The sequence below is a fragment of the Pristiophorus japonicus genome, chromosome 5, assembly GCF_044704955.1.
Source record: "Pristiophorus japonicus isolate sPriJap1 chromosome 5, sPriJap1.hap1, whole genome shotgun sequence".
NCBI lineage: Eukaryota > Metazoa > Chordata > Chondrichthyes > Pristiophoridae > Pristiophorus > Pristiophorus japonicus.
Window position 1 is genome coordinate 234,453,425 of NC_091981.1, and position 22,280 is coordinate 234,475,704.

At 42.5% G+C, this 22,280-nt stretch overlaps 1 protein-coding gene across 3 annotated transcripts in view; it reads left to right on the top strand.

Annotated features, from left to right (window-relative positions):
* Positions 1-22,280, top strand: part of mllt10 (MLLT10 histone lysine methyltransferase DOT1L cofactor) — a 359,252-nt gene that overhangs the window by 318,417 nt on the left and 18,555 nt on the right. For all 3 annotated transcript variants that reach the window (XM_070881398.1, XM_070881397.1, XM_070881399.1), the window contains exon 12: positions 18,535-18,604. In XM_070881398.1, coding sequence (XP_070737499.1) covers positions 18,535-18,604 — 70 coding nt within the window. The remainder of the gene's footprint in view (positions 1-18,534; positions 18,605-22,280) is intronic.

A 22,280-nucleotide genomic window follows, 5' to 3' on the forward strand; every position in this document is an offset into this window, starting at 1 on the left:
AAAGCATTGAAATAGTTGAGTCTGGCGGTGACCATAGAGGATAGAGTTTCAGCAGCAAATGGGCTATGGCAGGGACGGAGGCAAGCAATATTGCAGATTGAAAAACGGTAACCTTTATGATGGAGAGGTTGTGGTCAGAAGTTCAGTTCAGTGTCAAATATGGCGCCAAGTTTTCAGACAGTCTGGTTCAATCTGAGACAGTGCTGGGGAGAAGAATGAAATGAGTGGTAAGGATTCAGAGTTTATGGTGAAGACGGTGACTTTGGTCTTACCACTGTTTTTAACTGGAGTAAATTGTAGCTTATTGGACAAGCAGTCTGTCAGCCCTGAGGCAGTGGAGAAGTAGAGCTGGGTGTCATCAGCATACATGTGAAAGCTAACCTTTGTCTGCAAATGATATCGCCAAGAGCTGCATGTAGATGAGGGCGGGGAGAGGGCGAAGGATAGATCTTTACGGGACTCCAGAGGTAACGATGCAGCGATGGGGAGAAAAGCCATTGCTGGAGCTGCTCTGGCTACGATTGGATTGGTCAGAGTCGGACCAAGCAAGTACAGTTCCAATGAGCTGAAGAATAGAGGCGAGGTATTGAAGGAGGATGGTGTGGTTCATCATATCAAACTGTGCAAAGCGGGTGGAGGAGGGAAAATGCACCACGGTCACAGTCATAGAGGATGTCACTTGATTAGAACCATTTCGGTGCTATGACGGGGGTGGGGTGGGGGGGTTGGGGAGCTGATTGCCGTTGAGGGAAGGATGGGCACAGATTTGGGAGACGGTAATACTTTCAAGGGTTTTGGAGAAGAAAAGGAGATTAGAGATGGGGGAGCAGTTTGCAAGATTTGAGAGGTTGAGGGTGGATTTTGGTGGTTGATAGTGGCTTTGAAATGGAGAGGGGCGGTGCCTGAGGAGAGCATTTACATGGGGGCCAGGGGCTGAGAAGGGAAATTGGGTGATCTGAATTTAGTGGGTATGTGGTCAATGGAGAAAAAGGTGGATCTCCTGGACAAGGTGAACTTGGAGAGGGCATGGTGGGAGAAAGGAGAACTAAAGAAAGTCAAGTGCAAGGTGGTGGGTTTGGATTGGGGACCGGGGAAGCAGTAGAGGAAGATGAACCAATGGTCTCAAACTTACTAACAAAGAAGTTGATGAACTCCTTGTGCATGGTTTTGAAGTGAGGGTTGAGGGAGCATGGAAGAGGAGCTTAAGGAGTGATAGTGGAAAAAAAGAGGCTGGTTCTTATCTTTGATCTCCAGGATGATCCTGGAGCAATGGGCATTTTTAGAAGAGGAAGATGGAATCCAGTAGCACTTGATATGGCCGAACTAGATCTGATTGATGACAAAACTAGTTGTATGCCAGATAAGCTCAAGTCTATGCCCCTTGGATTTGAGAGCATGAAGATTGGGGTCGTACCAGGAGAAATAACCATGATGGGAGTGAGTAATTGTTTTACTGGGACAAGGGCATCAATGGTGGAGGTAAGGAGACGATTGATCAAATTAACAGCTGTAGTCTTCTGCATTCCTATTTTAATTTGAAAGTGCAATTGTAAGTGACTTGAGACATGGAAGAAGAGGGATTGGAAGGGGTTATAGGATTTGGGTGGTGAAGCATGCAAGAAAGTGGTTGGAGATGGCCTTGTCTGTGATCCGGACCATTGGAGCAGAGAGGCCACATGCCAAAGTCGCATGGGTGGTCGTGGATATTGGTAGCAGAGTTTATATGGAGGGAGAGGTGAAGAGAGGACAGGAGGGCAGTGCAATCAGAGGCGAGAAGACAAGGAGTTGAGGTGGAGATTGAAATCACCATGATTGAGTGAGTATTTTCTCAATGCAAATGTTTGAGGGAGGATATCTTGGGGATTAAAGGAAAAAGGTGGACCAAGGTGAGTTGCTGAAAGGAGGAGAAAGTGCTAGAGGGATAGGGAGAAGAGACCAAGGAGCGATTTAGAGATAAGGGCCTCGTCACTACCATGTGATTTGGCAGGGCAGATGGTGGAACGCATAACCCAATGGGGAGGCTTCAGTAAGGGGCAACGTGTCACCACCTGAGTCAAGTTTCAAAGCCAAATTCCCATCAACGCATTTATCCACAATAAGATTTGCAAGTGAACAGACATTCTAGAGGAAAACGCAGCGAGAAGCAGCAATTTCTGATCCATCGACCAAGTCCGAGATGGCATTTGTAAGTGGGGTGAGTGGGATGGGAAGGAGGTTGGCAACATGAACCTCCAGTGCAGTTTGAGTTGCTATTTGTAAGGATCCAGCAATAAGTGCCTTAATGGACACTTCAGAGAATGCCAAGAGGGGCACAGAGGATAGATTTGGGCTTATCCAAGGGGCATTCAAGTCTTGGACAGCAGCAAGAGAGTAGGGAAGTAGAAGAGTAGTGATGGGTAAGGTTAGGGATTGAGGGGGACGGTGTGCCTGAGAAGGGAGAAATGGGAGGAGACAGGAGAAAAGCGACTGTAAATTGGCCAAGGGGGAAAAAAGGGAGATAGATGTTTTGGGTTTGGAGCAGCAGTCAAAATGCATACACAAAGAGACACAGGGAATTCAGGTTACATAGGCATGACAGGAATTAGGAGAGCCATGACCTACTCTTAAGCAGTGGACAAGAAGATAATATGAGAGAGTCCAAAGTTGAAGTCTGATGTTCAGTGGTGGGATGAATTTGGGGTGAGTCAACTCTAGCGTCAAAAAACAAGTGCCCACATTTGGAGATAGTTGTGGATAGGGAGTGAATCCAGGAGCTGTTTGAGGGGCAGAATATCATACAATCTGTTCCTGTTAATTCAGTTTTTTTTTAGCTCCAACAAATTCAAAAAAATAATTCAAATGAAGCAACTTCAAATTATGAGGAAAGTAGAACAATTAAAAAAATTTCTTACAGTTGAGTGATTTCAAATTCTAAATGACTATTTTCAAGATTTTATTTTAAACACTTCAGAAAATGTTACTGAAGAAATGTTAGCTGTTAGGGCAGAATGTGGTAGTGAGTCATTTAGACCTGTATCAAAGAAAATGCAAATAATAAACAAAATGGGCAAGCTGGTACCTTGCTTAAGGCATCTGAACTATGAGAAAAGGTTGAAGAGTTTTGGATTCTTTTCTCTGGGGAATGGAAGGCATAGGCAAGATACTGTTCAAGTGTTCGAGATTCTTAAGAGAATAGATAAACTAAACTCTAATTATGTTTTAAGATTGCTACAAACTCTGGAACCAGGGACACAGGCTCAAGCTTAGAAGAGGGATGGAGAGTTTAGATTTTAACGACTTTATGCAGAGGGTAGTAAATGTGTGGCCAGGTTGGCGATGAAGACAAGAGGTATGGAAAATTTAATGGGAGAATTGGATAGATATTTAAAGGAGTATGTGATTGAGCGATATTCATTTTTCAGAATAGCCAGATGGACTATGTAGTAGTACCTTCCAGTCTTGTACTTACTTATTATAAAGTTTTTTTTAAAGAAACTGAATTTCATAATCCTGCAAATGGAATGTCTTGAATTGATTAAAAGCCCCAGCCAGTAATGTCTATCAGGGAGCAAAAATGATAAATAAGACTTTCATTTGTGTTTTGGGTATTAATGAGAGAACAATTGTCCTTGCTGCCTTCATTGTTAGAACCAGAGGAAAAAAGGAAAATAAAAAAAAAATAGAAGACTTGCATTTATATACCACCTTTCACGCCCACCGGACATCCCAAAGCACTTTGCAGCCAATTAAGTACATTTGGAAGTGTAGTCACTGTTGTAATGTAGGAAATGCGGCAGCCAATTTGCGGACAACAAACTCCTACAGCAATGTGATAATGACCAGATCATTGTTTTAGTGATGTGGATTGAGGGATAAATATGGCTAGGAAATGGGAATAATTCCTTCTTAGAAATAGTGCCATAGGATCTTTTATGACCACCTGAGAGAGCAGATAGGCCCTCTCGGTTCAACATCTCATCAGAAAGATGACACCTCTGACAGTACAGCGGAGCCTCAGTACTGCACTGGAATGTCAGCCTAGGTTTCTGTGCTCGACCCTGGAGTGGGACTTGAACCTTCAACCTTCTGACTCAGAGGCAAGGGCTCTACCAAGCTGACACTCTATAAAATAAAATGGAAGGAGGGAAAGTGTTTTACCTGCCTATCTAAACCATTTTTTTTTTGGAGGGGTAGCCTATAATTGGTCATTTATTTCCTTTTCCCCTTTATTGTTTCTGTAGAAAATGTTAGATAAAGTCCTCCTTTCCCCCCCCCCCCCCCCCATATACACACACACACACAACATTGCAATCATAGAACAGTACTAAAGTTCTGTAAGATTAAAATACTGTGGTGTCCAAGTGGCAAGGATTAAATAAGAAATCAAGAATGGTTCAGTTTTACACTGATTCATGTTTTTTTTAACTACCTTTTTTCTTTTAATTGCTTTAGCTGACTCATGCAGATATTCTCACTTCAAAGAAAGGATTTTTGACTTGGCTTTGACCACCTACTGAAAAACAAAATTTTAGAAGACTTTTGCAAATTGTTTTGAAGCTCCCATCCTATGAAAAGTGGTCTATTGCTTTTTAATTATTCCAGAAAGCCAGTTACTAAAGCACCTTATGATATTTTCATTGTGCCATTTTAGACACAACAATTTAAATGTTAGAAGAAAAATGGTAATGCTGTTGTTACTAAGTTTTATAGCTCATTTCAGTGCCAGAAGTGTAAATGTTTGACTAAAGTTATTGGTATACTGGAATGCTGCAACGTCTCCTGTGGCTGAAGTGATTGATGTGTTCAATTCTCTTAGTTTTGTGCAGTGAATAAGAACGCACCACTATGTCATGAATGGGCTGAGCCTCCCTTTTTATTGTTCATGCAACTGTATTAGATTACTTTCTATGTCAAAGATCGTAACCTACTAGAGAGAACATTTTGTTTTAAAAATAGAAAATGTGTCCCTTTCAGTTTTTCTTCTCCTTTTATTAATCTTGCTGGTATTGTCTAAATTACTATTATTAATAGTAAGTTATTTTCTAACTTTTAAAGAGAGGATGGAGTGGCTGCTTCATTTTTCCTGAAGAATCAGTGACATCTGAAGGAAGCCATACTTTCTCTCCTCCCACCCCCAACCTCCTGGGGGAGGGCTAGGCAATTTAACAAGAATGAATCAGTCATGCTTTTGGCTTGGAGAGGTCAGTAGGTCACGTGACTCAATAGTGTAAGGGAAACCCCTGGAAGAGGCCAAATTGGGTTCTTTACTAGTAAACAGATCTTATTTTTAAACCGGCAGTTGGTTAGTCAGCACACCACATAAATGACTGGCAATAGATTGCTTAAAATTTTAATTTATACCACTAATACAAAAGAATTGTGGAAAAACCCAAGCAAGCCAGAATACTGTTGGCTCTGGAGATTTCCCTTATTTTTCTTGTGTTGATGCTTTTATTGGAAAGGGGGAAGGGCCATATTAAGCAAAGTGCCTTTGCTTCTAACCCCAATTTCTTGTAATTACTGATGCACCAAATTTTGTGAGGCAGTTTTCAATTCCACATGAAAAAGACCAAATAACATGTTTATAGAATCCCTATTTAAGTCACTGTTGTGCATTTCCAGCATTTTCTGTTTTTATTTCAGTTCCTGCTTATTCTGCACTAACTTCAGTAGCAGGAGCACATCAAAAACTGAAGGCCGCCTTGGAGGACAACATGTCTGACCTCTACTGTGGTAAAGACCACTGACACACAAGTGAGTCCAGGGAGTCCATAGCTCGCTGAGGTAACCCCTAGACTTCTCAAAGAGCCAAGATATGGTGCGTTAGATTCCTATGGAACTCAGTAGTCACCATCTGTTGCTCCCACTCAAATTTTACTGTCTAGTATTGGCTGATGCTGTGAATATAACTGGCCTAATATGGACATCAGGTTATTTGCCCCAGGGGGTACAGAATGAAGATGAAGTATAACAGATCATTTGGTCCCAGGGAAGCGTTCTTGTCTCTAGCCACTGTGGCTATAGGATTGATTTTGCCCTTGTTTCAGACCAAATTGCTGGATTTTATTTTTTGAAGTTGTAGCTTTTTTTCATTGTACTACAAGTCACCAGCAGGATTTCTTTTTCACTATTTATTTCAACTTTTATCATTTCTCTCCTGTTCGGTGCAGCTTTTTAAACTTTTGTATTGCAGAATACTGAGCTTTGATTTGGAAGAGGCCACCTTGTAAACAAAAAACTGTTTTACAAATATGTAAATTTCAGTTGACTGTGTTGGTCCTTCCTTCAGGTTTTCCATTGCCTCAAGGCTGTGGTGACTGCCACACGCACTTTTTTTTTCTTCTTCACAAACTTTTCAATTCACAAAATATCTCCTGAATTAATAGAAAGGTGAGGCATGGGCGTATCATCCGTAAATGAAGTCCAGCTCCCAGTACATTGAAGCTTGATTATTTCAGATATAGTGATTCTTTCAGACGTAGTGAAACCTTGGTTTCCAAGTTGTAACAGGCTCTTACAAACGACACACAGAATGAGGGAGGAGTTGTCAATCATTGTCACTGCCTGTGGGCGCAGCCTCTGCAAGATATCTGATCCATTCGAGTGATCAGAACATCCCAGTTGTCAACTGGAATATAGGATGTTTTCACTACCATTGGCACGGTCTTCAAATTCAGCCAAAGCAATTGGTTTCTTTCTCCCATTGATATAATTGTTGGTTTCTGCTGAAGCAGCTCAGAATCTGTTGCCGACTGGAATTGACCCTGACAATGAGTCTCAGTTGAACTTGACTGAGGACTCTACACCAGTGGCAACATTCATCTCATGATCATCACTCTTAGAGTGGTCTTATCAAGGAGACATATTTGAGTACTCCACTATTAAAACATTTTCCAGAATGTAAGCAGACTCATTACTACAACAATGACAACTTGTATTTATATAGCACCGATAACGTAGTAAAACATCCCAAGGCACTTCACAGGAGTATTTTAAGACAAAAACAATTTGATACTGAGACACATAAGGAGAAATTAGGACAGGTGACCAAAGCTTGGTCAAAGAGATAGGTTTTAAGGACTGTCTTACAGGAGGAGAGATAGATAGAGATGTTTAGGGATGGAATTCCAGAGCTTCGGGCCGAGACAACAGAAGCACAGACACCAATGGTTGAGCGATTATAATCAGGGATGCTCAAGAAGGCAAAATTAGAGGAACGCAGATATCTTGGGTGTTGTGGGGCTGAAGGAGATTACAGAGATATGGAGGGGCGAGGCCATGGAGGGATTTGAAAACAAGGATGAGATTTTTGAAATTGAGGGTGCTTAACCTGGAGAAAATGTAGGTTAGCGAGCACATGGGTGAACGGTACTTGGTGCGATCTTAGGACACGGGCAGCTGAGTTTTGGATGATCTCAAGTTTACGTAGGGTAGAACATGGGAGGCCTTTAAAACGATTAAAGTGCCTTTAGTCTCTCCACTGCTAGAGATGTTGCTGGTCCAGATAGAAATGTGCCAGGTGGTTTCAATCTTTGTACCTACAATAATTAATGTGGAGGAACGATTAACTTTCAGAAGGCTAAACAATGGGATCGTAATCTGGGGTTTGGAAAGAAGGTGCTTCTATTTATGCCCAAATAAGTCTGCCATGGTGCTTCCTTTTATGGGGGGGGAAGAGTACCAGTGTGGTGGAGGAAAAAGGGGGACTGATCATGCATTTCTTTTAGGAATGGATTTGAATGTCCCCATAGATTGAGGGAGTTTAGTACGATTCCGTTTCGGCTATGGCACAGTGGTAGCACTCTCAACTCATCAGAAAGTTGTGGTTTCAAGCACCACTGCAGAGGCTTGAGAAGTCATCATCATAGGCAGTCCCTCGGAATCGAGGAAGACTTCCTTCCACTCCTGAAGTGAGTTCTTTGGTGGCTGAACAGTCCAATATGAGAGCCATAGACTCTGTCACAGGTGGGACAGATAGTCGTTGAGGGAAGGGGTGAGTGGGACTGGATTGCCGCACCCTCTTTCCGCTGTCTTGCTCTCGGCGTTGAGACTCGAGGTGCTCAGCGCCCTCTCGGATGCACTTCCTCCACTTAGGGCAGTCTTGGGCCAGGGACTCCCAGGTGTCAATGGGGATGTTGCACTTTATCGGGGAGGCTTTGAGGGTGTCCTTGTAGCATTTCGCTGCCCACCTTTGACTCGTTTGCTATGAAGGAGCTCCGAGTAGAGCACTTGCTTTGGGAGTCTCGTGTCTGGCACGCGGACTACGTAGCCTGCCCAGTGGAGCTGATCGAATGTGGTCAGTGCTTCAATGCTGGGAACGTTAGCCTGAATGAGGAAGCTGATGTTGGTGCGCCTGTCCTCCCAAGGGATTTGTAGGATCTTGCGGAGGCATCGTTGGTGATATTTCTCCAGCAACTTGAGTACTGCTCTGGTGGAGGCGGTTCAAAGTCCCATGAAGTCTCTAAAGATGAATGATTTGGTTACTGTACCATTTCTGTGTATTAGTATTTTGAAGTTAACCAAATGAAGCATGGTGCTCAGTAGAGGAGTTTAGTTTTGCAACTTGTGTCTTAGATTTTTGTGTTACTATTGAGTTCTTTCTCTAATGCCACATCCTGTCATGGAATCAAGGCTGAAATTCAGAACAACAGGATAGAGTGAAAATCAGATGACCGCAAATGTCCATTGTGCATTTTGTGCATGTTTTGTTTTATGTTCCCAGATCATTTGGATCTGCATTTTTTTTCAACAGCTATGCTTTCATAGCCAATTGATTTTTTTGGAACTTTATCCACTTACAACAACAACTTGCGTTTACTATAGCGCCTTTAACCTAATAAAACTTCATAGGAGCGTTATCAAACAAAATTTGACACCGAGCAACATAAGGAAATATTGGGGCAGATGAGGGGTGGGTTTTAAGGAGGTTCTTAAAGGAGGGTAGAGAGGCGTAGAGGTTTAGGGTGGGAATTCCAGAGCTTTGGCCTTGGCAGCTGAAGGGGCAGTCGCCAATGGTGGAGCGATTTAAAATCGGAGATGCTCACAGGGCTTGAATTGGTGGAGCGCAGAGATTTCCAGCGGGGGGGTTGTAGGGTTGGGGGAGATAAGGAGGGTGAGGCCATGGAGGGATTTGAAAACCAGGATGAAAATTTTAAAATTGAGGCGTTGCTTAACCGGGAGCCAATGTAGGTCAGCGAGCACAGCGATAACGGGTGAACGGAACTTGGTGTGAACATAAGAAATAGGAGTAGGCCATACGGCCCCTCGAGCCTGCTCCGCCATTTAATAATTTAATACGATCATGGCTGATCTGATCATGGACTCAGGTCCACTTCTCTGCCCACTCTCTATAACCCCTTATTGTTTAAGAAACTGTCTATTTCTGTCTTAAATTTATTCAATATCTCAGCTTCCACAGCTCTCTGAGGCAGCGAATTCCACAGATCCACAACCCTTAGAGAAGAAATTTCTCCTCATCTCAGCTTTAAATGGGCGGCCCCTGATTCTAAGATTATGCCCCCTAGGTCTGGTCTAGTCTCCCCTATCAGTGGAAAAATCCTCTCTGCATCCACCTTGTCAAGCCCCCTCATAATCTTATACGTTTCGATAAGATCAACTCTCATTCTTCTGAATTCCAATAAGTAGAGGCCCAATCTACTCAACCTTTCCTCATAAGTCAACCCCCTCATCTCCGGAATCAACCTTGTGAACCTTCTCTGAACTGCCTCCAAAGCAAGTATATCCTTTCGTAAATATGGAAACCAAAACTGCACGCAGTATTCCGGTGTGGCCTCACCAATACCCTGTACAACTGTAGCAAGACTTACCTGTTTTTAGTTTTTAGCAATTAACGGGTATGATGTCATTGGCATCACGGAGACATGGCTCCAGGGCGACCAAGGCTGGGAACTCAACATCCAAGGGTATTCAGCATTTAGGAAGGCTGGACAGAAAGGAAAAAGAGGTGGGGTGGCGTTGCTGGTTAAAGAGGAAATTAATGCAATAGTAAGGAGGGACATTAGCCTGGATGATGTGGAATCTGTATGGGTGGAGCTGCGGAATTCCAAAGGGCAGAAAACGCTAGTGGGAGTTGTGTACAGACCACCAAACAGTAGTAGTGAGATTGGGGACAGCATCAAACAAGGAATAACAGATGTGTGTAATAAAGGTACAGCAATTATCATGGGCAACTTTAATCTACATATTGATTGGGCGAACCAAACTGGCAGCAATGCGGTGGAGGAGGATTTCCTGGAGTGTATTAGGGATGGGTTTCTAGACCAATATGTAGAGGAACCAACTAGAGAGCTGGCCATCCTAGACTGGGTGATGTGTAATGAGAAGGGTCTAATTAGCAATCTTGTTGTGCGAGGCCCCTTGGGGAAGAGTGACCATAATATGGTAAAATTCTTTATTAAGGTGGAGACTGACATAGTTAATTTGGAAACTAGGGTCCTGAACTTAAGGAAAGGTAACTTCGACGGTATGAGGCGTGAACTGGCTAGAATAAACTGGCAAAGGATACTTAAAGAGTTGACGGTGGATAAGCAATGGCAAACGTTTAAAGATCATATGGAAGAACTTCAGCAATTGTACATCCCTGTCTGGAGTAAAAATAAAAAGGGAAAGGTGGCTCAACCACGGCTAACAAGGGAAATCAAGGATAGTGTTAAAGCCAAGGAAGAGGCATATAATTTGGCTAGAAAAAGCAACAAACCTGAGGACTGGGAGAAATTTAGAATTCAACAGAGGAAGAGGGAAAAAATAGAGTACGAGAGGAAGCTTGCAGGGAACATCAAAACTGACTGCAAAAGCTTCTATAAATATGTGAAGAGAAAAAGATTAGTGAAGACTCCCTTGGATTCAGGTGAATTTATAATGGGGAATAAAGAAATGGCAGACCAATTGAACAAATACTTCGGTTCTGTCTGCACAAAGGAAGACACAAATAACCTTCCAATTGTACTAGGGGACAGTGGGTCTAGTGAGAAGCAGGTACTGAAGGATATCCTTATTAGGCAGGAAATTGTGTTAGGGAAATTGATGGGATTGAAGGCCGATAAATCCCCAGGGCCTGATAGTCTGCATCCCAGAGTACTTAAGAAAGTGGCCCTAGAAATAGTGGATGCATTGGTGATCATTTTCCAACAGTCTATTGACTCTGGATCAGTTCCTATGGACTGGAGGGTAGCTAATGTAAAAAAGGAGGGAGAGAGTAAACTGGTAATTATAGACCGGTTAGCCTGACATCAGTAGCGGGGAAAATGTTGGAATCAATCATTAAGGATGAAATAGCGCATTTGGAAAACAGTGACAGGATCGGACCAAGTCAGCATGGATTTATGAAAGGGAAATTACGATTGACGAATTTTCTGGAATTTTTTGAGGATGTAACTAGCAGAGTAGACAAGGGAGAATCAGTGGATGTGGTGTATTTGGACTTTAAAAAGGCTTTTGACAAGGTCCCGCACAAAGTATTGGGGGTGACGTGGATAGGGAACTGGTTGGCAGACAGGAAGCAGAGAGTCGGGATAAATGGGTCCTTTTCAGAATGGCAGTCAGTGACTAGTGGAGTGCTGCAGGGCTTAGTGCTGTGACCCCAGCTCTTTACAATATACATTAATGATTTAGATGAAGGAATTGAGTGTAATATCTCCAAGTTTGCAGATGACACTAAACTGGGTGGCGGTGTGAGCTGTGAGGAGGACGCTAAGAGGCTGTTAGGTGAGTGGGCAAATGCATGGCAGATGCAGTATAATGTGGATAAATGTGAGGTTATCCATTTTGGGGGCAAAAACACAAAAGCAGAATATTATCTGGATGGCTGTAGATTAGGAAAAAGGGAGGTGCAACGAGACCTGGGTGTCATGGTTCATCAGTCATGAAAGTGGGCATGCAGGTACAGCAGGCGGTGAAGAAGGCAAATGGTATGTTGGCCTTCATAGCTAGGGGATTTGAGTATAGGAGCAGGGAGGTCTCACTGCAGTTGTACAGGGCCTTAGTGAGGCCTGGAATATTGTGTACAGTTTTGGTCTCCTAATCCGAGGAAGGACGTTCTTGCTATTGAGGGAGTGCAGCGAAAGTTCACCAAACTGATTCCAGGGATGGCTGGGCTGTCATATGAGGAGAGACTGGATCAACTGGGCCTTTGTTCACTGGAGTTTGGAAGGATGAGAGGGAATCTCATAGAAACGTACAAGATTCTGATGGGACTGGACAGGTTTGATGTGGGAAGAATGTTCCCGGTGTTGGGGAAGTCCAGAACCAGGGGACATAGTCTTAGGATAAGGGGTAGGCCATTTAGGACTGAGATGAGGAGAAACTTCTTTACTCAGAGTTGTTAACCTATGGAATTCCCTGCCGCAGAGAGTTGTTGATGCCAGTTCATTGGATATATTCAAGAGGGAGTTAGATATGGCCCTTACGGCTAAGGGGATCAAGGGGTATGGAAAGAAAACAGGAAAGGGGTACTGAGGGAATGATCAGCCATTATCTTATTGAATGGTGGTGCAGGCTCGAAGGGCCGAATGGCCTACTCCTGCACCTATTTTCTATGTTATTCTCCATCCACTTTGCAATAAAGACCAAGATTCCATTAGCATTCCTGATCACTTGCTGTACCTGCATACTAACCTTTTGTGTTTTGTGCACAAGTACCCATAGGTCCTGCTGTATTGCTGCACTGTGCAATCTTTCTCCATTTAAATAATAACCTGCTCTTTGATTTTTTTTCTGCCAAAGTGCATGACCTCACACTTTCCAACCTTATTCTCCATGAGTTGGGACACGTGCAGTTCCCTAGTGTGAATGCAGACCGACAGCATATTTGTCAGCATTGTAAAGCAGTAGTAAACTTTTCAAACAATGTGTCAGCTTATTAGTATTTCACAAGAAAAATCAGCTTTTTGAATTGATGTTGGAGACTCTCCGTATCAACTTGTCAAATCAGTAGAAAGGGAGGTCTCAAGGTTATCAAAAAGAATCAGATTGATTGAAGGGCAGGACTGTGGCCAACTGAATCCAGCTAGAGGAAGGAATTGGAACTTGTCGGTATCATTTGTTGTTTGCACACAAACCTGAGGCAGAAAATTTTGAGCAGTTCGATTGATAGTCACAAGTACAGAGGTGTGCTTTAGTGTTTATCTCCAAATATAAGTTTTTTTTTTTAGCTGAACTCCCATTGGGTTGCTCATTGAGTTGAAGGATATGTTGTTTTATAACCGTATGGGTGATGGGAAAAGTTCTAGCAAGTCAGTGTGATACTTACAGGGTGTGTGTCTTGCATACAAGACATTTAATATATTGCATTTTTTTTGGGGGGGGGGAGGAGTGGGTATTTTGGACTGTTAACTTAGATAACCGTTTATTTTCTTCAAGACTGGTTGAAGTTGATTTTTTACGTAAATAAGAGGGATGTTCCCTGGTGTGAATAAGTTAACTGGCTTTATTTGAGCAATCCTGTCATTGTAATTTCAGAATTTCGAAATAAACTTAAGATTTGGGGTTGGAATGGTGTTGAGTTTTACTTAATTAAAAAAAAATACACTACGATTTCCATATTTAGGTGTTAACTACTATGATGTATAATGGAGACTTTTAGCCTTGTTTTTACGTGAGTTGTAGTGCTTAGATAACTTGGAAAACTTTTTAAAGTTGTCCCTGTTAGAGTGCAGTAACTGAGAAAAAAATTGCACTGTCAGTGTTGGACAAGTTAGCAACTGCGGGGGAAATGTGAGGAGTGGCAATAAATAGGAATCTGATTGATTGTCATCTCCTGATTTGCAGTTCGTTACATTTACTTTACCTGAGAACACAAAATTCAGCTCTCCATGCATGTTTCTGCAAACCAGTTTTCATCAACTTTAATTGTTCATGATTGCAATGTGTAACGATTTTTATTTTAAGGGTAAAAAATCTTTCTGACAGACTCAAAAGAATATGTAGAAATTACTATTGGCAATAATAATGGATGAATACTTAACCTATCAATATATTGTTTCCCTGCTTTTTTTAATGTAGATGTTAACCAGTTTATTTTACATGAATTAACACCTACATTTTGAGGAATTCCATAGAATAAACAGTACAGAAACAATCCATTTGGCCCAACTTGGCTGTGCTGCTGTTTATACTCCAAGAATTTCCTCACATTCCCTCTGCCTCATTTCTGCCTTTCATCATATCTTTCTATTCTTTTTTCTCTCATGTATTCATCTAGTTTCCTTTTGAAAGCATCTAAGCTATTTGCCTCAACCATTTCCTGCGAGTTCCACATTCTAACCACTCTCAAAATTTCTCCTTATTTCTCAATTGGATTTATTAGTAACTCTCTTGTATTTATTTCCTCTAGTTTTGGATTTTCCCACAAGTGGCAACACTCTCCACATCTATCCTGTCCAACCCATTCATAATTTTAAAGACCTCTATCAGGTCTTTTTCCTCACGTCTAAGCCTCAACCTTTCCTGATAGCTGTAATCTCTCAGTTCTGGTACCATCCTTGTAAATCCTTTTTGCACTTTCTCTGGTGCTTCTATGTGCTTTTTATAGTATGGAGACCAGAATTTTTAACCAAGAGGGTGACGGGGATCTGGAACTCACTGCCTGAAAGGGTGGTAGAGGCAGAAACCCTCATCCAAGTACTTTTTAAATGCGATATGTACTTGAAGTGCTGTAACCTACAGGGCTACAGGGCAAGAGCTGGAAAGTGGGATTAGACTGGATAGTTCTTTTTTGGTCGGCACAGATATGATGGACCGATTGGCCTCCTTTTGTGCTGTACATTTCTATGATTCTAGAACTGTGCACAGTGCAGCCTGACTAGGCTCATGTACAAGTTTAACATTACCTCTCTACTTTTGAATTCTATATCCCTAGAAATAAATCCCAGTGCTTTGTTAGCATTTTTAATTGTTTTGCTAACCTGTGATGCTGCTTTTAATGTTTTGTTCACCTGTATCCCTAGATCTTTGCTCTTCAACCCAAGTCAGTTTCTTATTTTCTAAGGTGCAGGTGATGTTTCTATTTATCCTACCAAATTGTATCAATTCACATGTAGCTATGTTAAAATCATATGCCTTTGCTAAGTGATCACTCTCTATTACACAGACCATAATTTCTAGCGTTGTTGTAAAGTTTTAAAATAAAAAATGCTCAGCAGGTGGATCAGCATCTAAAATACGATAAGTCAAGTCAATAAAAAATGTTGGAAACATCTGTACAGCACCTGTGGAGAGAAGAGATAAGTCAATGTTTCCATCTGGACCCATCACAAAAGAAAAATGACAGATGAACAAGCACTTCAAAATAAAAACAGAAAAGGAAGAAGGAAAAAGAAAAGAAAATATCTGTGGAATGACCTGTAACTCACTTCAGAAAAGATTGTTAAGATGACTGTGATGATCTTTACATAAGGCAATGGAAAGAAGCATTAAAGAAACTGAAGATATTAAAAAACCAGAAAACTTAGAACATGTGAATAACTAAGACAATGATGAGAACAACTAAGAAAATAACAAGATGATAAGGAGAAAATAAATCTCACAGCCTGCAGATCAGATCTGGAATTAAACAAAAAAATACTGGCAAGCAGTCCCAAAAAGACAGGGGGAAAGAGTAGGCCAATACTAGGGACTCCGACTGCCTTGCCAGCACTGTTCTGCTGAAGCGTCTCCATGCCAAACATCAAAACATCAACCCACTTTCTCTTCCAACCCCCCCATACACACTCGCACACATTCTGACGGATCCTGCATCACCAGCAGCAGCACCTCCTGCTGTAAGGAAAGGTTAACAAAGACAGTGTTCAGGGCATAGGATTGTATAGTATCCAGGAGAAAGATAAGATATTGTTCTGGAAGCATGCGTTGAACTTAATTTGAACAGTGTAAAAGGTCAAAGATAAAAATGGAAGAGAATTAAAATAAAGAGCTCAGAGTCACACTTGGGGACGGAACACCAGGGGTTCAGACTGCCCTGCCAGGCTGTAAAGTATTGAAATGCAATCTGAGGGAATGCTGTACTATTAGAGGTGCTGTCTGTTAAAACAAGACCTCATCCTGCCCCCTTGGGTGGATGTAAAAGATCCCATGGCACTATTTTGAAGAAGAACAGGGGTGTTCTGGCCAATATTTATCTCTCAACCAACATCACTCAAACAGATTATCTGGTCATCATCATATTGCTGTTTGTGGGACCTTGCTTAACGCTAGAAATAAATGCACAAGAGAAGTTTTTAAAAGATACATATGCAAAAAAAACTTCATTGTTATGAATTTAGGAAATAATTGTATGTGGCATGAGGGAAATATATCGCAGGAAACAAGGTCCATGGCCAATTTGGGATGTCTTGATCCCCACTGCTCTTGTGTTTACAGGAAAAATTGTCATATAATTGGAGGGTTCAGGGTGGAACAGCCAGTAGACCGTGAGATCATAAATTGTGATTCCATATGATGGAGCTCTTTGGCAGGGAGAGCTTGGAGGGCATGTGGTTAGTGGCCCTTGGATGACAGCACTTGACAAGTGGTATGTATCATGTCATTTGGATTATATTCTACGATTTGCACAATATTTAGCATGATGTCCATACATTGATTGTGGCCAGACAAATAAAAAGGCATGCAATAACAATCTAATACCTAATTGGATGTGTATTTATTTACTCTTAATATATATATTATCTACTCTATTCACAGACCAAGAAAGAACCCAGTCACCGTGCTACTGAAACTGAAGAGCAACACTCAGCACAGCACCAAACAGTCACTAACACAGATACACACAAACTCTGGAAGAGTATCAGTAACACTGAGCTGGAAACCAAGCACTACTGAGGAAGGATAGCAATGGTTTATGAGAAACCAACTGATACGAGGCAGAGGTTCAGTGTGCATTGTGCCCCTGAGTACTCCATAGCGGGTCATACAGCAGCATGATGATATTAAAGAGTCACTTGTGGGGCTTGAACACATATGGCATAAAAGGTAGTCTGGGTTGGTAATAGTTGGTAGCTGTGCTTTCACCCACCTAGGCTCTATGCTTTGTGTTCATTTTGTGTTCCTAGACCACAGATTACCAGATTCATGCAGTCAATGAATTTGAACTCAACCTTTGGGTTGCTAGTCCAGTAACATAACCACTTGGCTACCATACTCTGAAGGTCATTTTAGACCAGGTATCATACTTGCCTCAAAGCTCTCTGGTGAGTCTGAGGTGCCTCATGCGGTTCCTCTGCCATGCACCGGTAGACTAGCTGTCTGGGGTAGTACCCACTAAGTTGTGCTTCCTATGTCCTCTGAGGTGCTGGGTAGAAACAAAAATTTCATGTACTCTTTTGCCACTGCTGTAGTGGAACTTAGAAATGTTCCTATTTGTCCAATTTACCAACACCACTTCTGACTCAGCGAATGTACTTTTGAACTTTAACTGTAGAATGGTGCGCAAGCAAATTTCACAATTTTTCTCTCGGTTTCACAAATGTATCTTGGTCCATTGTTGGAGGGGTAGAATAAAAATGTGCTAAGCACATGGTTAGTCTGCCTATGCTTTCTATCTCCATTTCACAACATTTTACCTATTTACCTTTTCAAAATTTCTGTTCCATTGCTCTTATTTGGTGGAGACAATCTCTGAGTTAGTGTTGTAATCTTTGATCACATCTTGAGCCAATGTTTTTTTAAAATCTAACTCTTGATAGCAACTACAAAGTTGCCACTTAACAAAATTGTAATATCTTTACGAAACATTACTACTTTAATATCTCAGCAGCAGACGATATGCAGTTTTGGGTGCAAATCAAAAGGTACTAAAGTGATAGAAAATCTGAGCTATGAGGTGGAAAGATGTGTTACCAACTTTTTTTAAATAAAAGTAATGAAATAATAAACAAAGACTTGTTCTTTTTTCAAGTTTATATTCTACTGTTTTTGTCTTGATTTTTATAGACCCGGGCATCTATTGTCTACAAGTGAAAAACTGACCTACTATAGTGCAGGTCTGAGCGAGCCACTCGGAGACACATAAACTTGTCCTGTCTTAATAAAGCCCGAATTTCTGTTTGTTTTTTCCCCCCTGGGTTTGTTCTCCCTAATTTCTTTCTCTCCTTTTCCTTCCAATCGACTTACCTTTTGTAGCTGATCAAGTCTTGATCCAAGCAACCAGGTATTTGAGAACAGCTGATGCATTGGAGAGGGAGCTGACCTCTTTTTGTTGCCACTCCATTGTGACATAGCTAAAATTTAGAACTCCGCTGCATACTGCATACCTTATTCTACGATTTTCGGCATCCTAGACAATGATTCGTATAAAGTACAGGAAAGAGATGATTTGCATGCCCAATATCTACAACACCCTTGCCCACTTCCCATCTCCCCATTAATGACTGGCCAAATGCAGAGCTGAAGTTTGTGAAGTGTAACTTAAGAGTGAGGATAGTCCTATGAAGTTAATCTATACTAAATCATTTAAAAAAAATAATGATGCATGCATATTTGTTAAGCATTCCAGTACGCTAATTATCTGAACAAATTTGTTAATTCGGTTTGTTTATTTTTCAGATCAAGATTTGGACAATAGTCGCAGTCTTCCTGGGAGGAGCAGCTCACCAAGAGGAAGTCTTTCACCACGGTAAACCACGTGTATTGCAAACTTTAGACTACAAAAGTATTTGATATTTTTAGTCCTATTTTCCTCCATTTCCTTGCCTTTTCATCACCTGCAATGAAGGCAATGAATTGTGCTGGACTACAATGCTAATAGTTCTTTAATCCCTCACCTTTTCTCTCATGTGTTGGTCTGTACAGTGAGTTTTGGTAATCTATTTGGTTATGGGGGCGGGGGGAGTGCGGAAGAGGAATCGGCATGATTGCAGCAGGAATTATTGGATAGCGAGTCAGAGACATCTCTGAGTAAAGATTGTGCGTTCAGGTCCCACACAGGACCTGAACATGTCAGGCCAAAAATTGCGGTCGGAGGCTTCCCGCGGGCGAAAGTACCCAGTGGTCCCAGAGGAACAAACCTTTGTTCTCCGTGGCCTAGATGCGCAGCCCAGCGCAGAGGCCTACGTACTTCCAGGAGCCTATGCGCATCCTGGGATCACGTGGCCTGGACCAGCAATCACAATGTAGTATTCTCATTCATATTTAATCCAAACATAAATTTAAAAATCATTTCACTTTTTTAAAATTAATAGACGTTTAGATAAAACATTATTTTTTTGAAATTTTTAAAAAAATGTTTTAAATGTTAAAAATAAACTTACCTTCATATATGGGTTTTTAATATAAAAATAATATTTATTATTTCTGTCTATTAAAACTCTTACACTGGTAAAAGAAGGCCTTACGCCTGCTTTTACCAGGTGTAAGAGTTTGAAGGACATTCGCTGGGCAGGAGTTGGGCAAATAGCCCAAATCTCCACCTGCAAAGGCCCTTCTCCCGGACATTTTGACAGATCGCATGTGCCGGGTTCAGGCGCGTGCGCTTCTCACCTAAACCGAGAACTTGCGGGGCCTCTTCAGGCGTGTGTGCTCATCATTAGCATCCGGAGAGGCTGCAATTGCAGGGCCGTAATCTAGGCTGACACTTCCGTGTAGTACTTGGAATGCTGCAGTGTCAGAGGTACTGTCTTTCAGATGGATGTAAAATATCCTATGGCATTTTACGACCAATTTCAATTAACGTCACTTCAACCAATTCTACCCAAAATGGAACAATTAGTCATTCATCTCAACGCTGTTGTAACAGCGTATACTTTGAAAATATGAGACAGTGAAAGAAATGGTTCAACAGGTTTTTATACCAAAGGATTGTTTGGGATTTTTTTTCTTCGTTCCTGGGTGACACTGGTAAGGCCAGCATTTATTGCTCATTCCTAATTTCCCTTGAGTCGTTTTCTTGAACCACTGCAGTCCGTGTGGTGAAGGGAGGGAGTTCCAGAATTTTGACACAGCGACGATGAAGGAACAGTTAGGATGGTGTGTGATATGGAGGGGAACTTGGAGATGATGGTGTTCCCATGCACCTTCTGCCCTTGTCCTTCTAGGTGGTAGAGGTTGTGGGTTTGGGAGGTGCTGACGAAGAAGCCTTGGCAAGTTGCTGCAGTGCATCTTATAGATGGTGCACATTGCAACCACAGTACGCCTTTGGTGGAGGGAGTGAATGTTTAAGGTGGTAGATGGGGTGTCAATCAAGTGGGCTGCTATGTCCTGGATGGTCGAGCTTCTTGAGTGCTGTTGGAGCTGTACTCATCCATGTAAGAATATTCCATCACACTCCTGACTTGTGCCTTGTAAATGGTGGGAGACTTTGGGGAGTCGGGAGGTGAGAAACTTGTCAGTATACAGAATACCGAGCCTCTGAGCTGCTCTTGTAGCCACAGTATTTATGTGTCTGGTCCAGTTAAGTTTCTGGACAATGGTGACCCCCAGAATGTTGATGGTGGAGGATTTGACGATGGTAATGCCATTGAATGTCATGGGGAGGTGGTTAGACTCTCGCTTGTTGGAGATTGTCATTGCCTGGCACTTGTGTGGTGCGAATGTTACTTGCTATTTATCAGACCAAGCCTGAATGTCGTTCAGGTCTTGCTGCATGGACTGTTTCATTATTTGAGGAATTGCGAATGAACACTGTGCAATCATCAGCGAACATCCCTACTTCTGACCTTATGATGGAGGGAAGGTCATTGATAAAGCAGCTGAAGATGGTTGCGCCTAGGACACTACCCTGAGGAACTCCTGCAGTGATATCCTGGGGCTGAGATAATTGACCTCCAACAACCACAACCATCATCCTTTGTGCTAGGTATGACTCCAGCCAGTGGAGAGTTTTCCCCCTGATTCCCATTTATTTCAATTTTACTAGGGCTCCTTGATGCCACATTCAGTAAAATGCTGCCTTGATGTCAAGGGCAACCACTCTCTCCTCGGCTCTGGAATTCAACTCTTTTGTTCATGTTTGGACTGAGGTCTGGAGCCGAGTGGTCCTGGTGGAACCCAAACTAATCATTGGTGAGTCATCATCATCATCATCATAGGCTGTCCCTCGAAATCGAGGAAGAATTGCTTCCAGTCTAAAAGTGAGTTCTCGGGTGACTGAATAAAGTCCAATATGGGAATTACAGTCTCTGTCGCAGGTGGGACAGACAGTCATTGGAGGAAAGGGTGGGTGGGGAGTCTGGTTTGCCGCATGCTCCTTCCGCTGCCTGTGCTTGTTTTCTGCATGCTCTCGACGACGAGACTCGAGGTGCTCAGCGCCCTCATGAATGCTTTTCCTCCACTTAGGGCGGTCTTTGGCCAGGGACTTCCAGGTGTCGGTGGGGATGTTGCACTTTATCAAGGAGGCTTTGAGGGTGTCCTTGAAATGCTTCCTCTGTCCACCTGGGGCTCGCTCGCCATGTAGGCGTTCCGAGTAGAGCGCTTGCTTTGGGAGTCTTGTGTCGGGCATGCGAACAACTGAGCTGGTCGAGTGTGGTCAGTACTTCGATGCTGGGGATGTTGGCCTGATCGAGAACACTAACGTTGGTGCATCTGTCCACCCAGGGGATTTGCAGGATCTTGCGGAGACATCGTTGGTGATATTTCTCCAGCCTGTATAGCTCAGAGATGTGGACCGTATACAGGTGAGTACGGGCCACTTGATAGCACTGTTGAGGACACCTTCCATCACTTTGCTGATGTTTGAGAGTAGACTAATTTGAGGGGGTGGGGGGGGCGGGGAGGTAAATGGTTGGATTGGATTTGTCCTACTTTTTGTGGACAGGACAAACCTGGGCAGTTTTCCACATTTTTGTAGCTGTACTGGAACAGCTTAGCTAAAGGCGTGGCTAGTTCTGGCGCCCAAGTCTTCAACACAACAGCCGGGACGTTATCAGAGCCCATAGCCTTTGCTCTATCCTGTGCGTTCAGCTATTTCTTGTTATAACGTGGAGTGAATCGAATTGCATGAAGACTGGCTTCTGTGATGGTGGGGACTTCAGGAGGCGGCCGAGATGGATCATCCACTTGGTATTTTTGGCTGAAGCTGGTTGCAAATGTTTCAGCCTTGTCTTTTGCATTCGCGTGCTGAGCTCTGCCATTATTGAGGACTGGATGTGGCAGGACTGTAGAGCTTTGATCTGTTACATTGGTTGTGGGATCGCTTAGCCTTTTCTATAGCATGCTGCTTCCACTGCTTAGCATGCACGTAGCCCTTTGTTACAGATTCCCTAGGTTGGCACTCATTTTTAGGTATGCCTGGTGCTGCTCCTGCATGCTCTTTGGCACTCCTTATTGAACCAGTGTTGGTCCCCTGGCTTGATGGT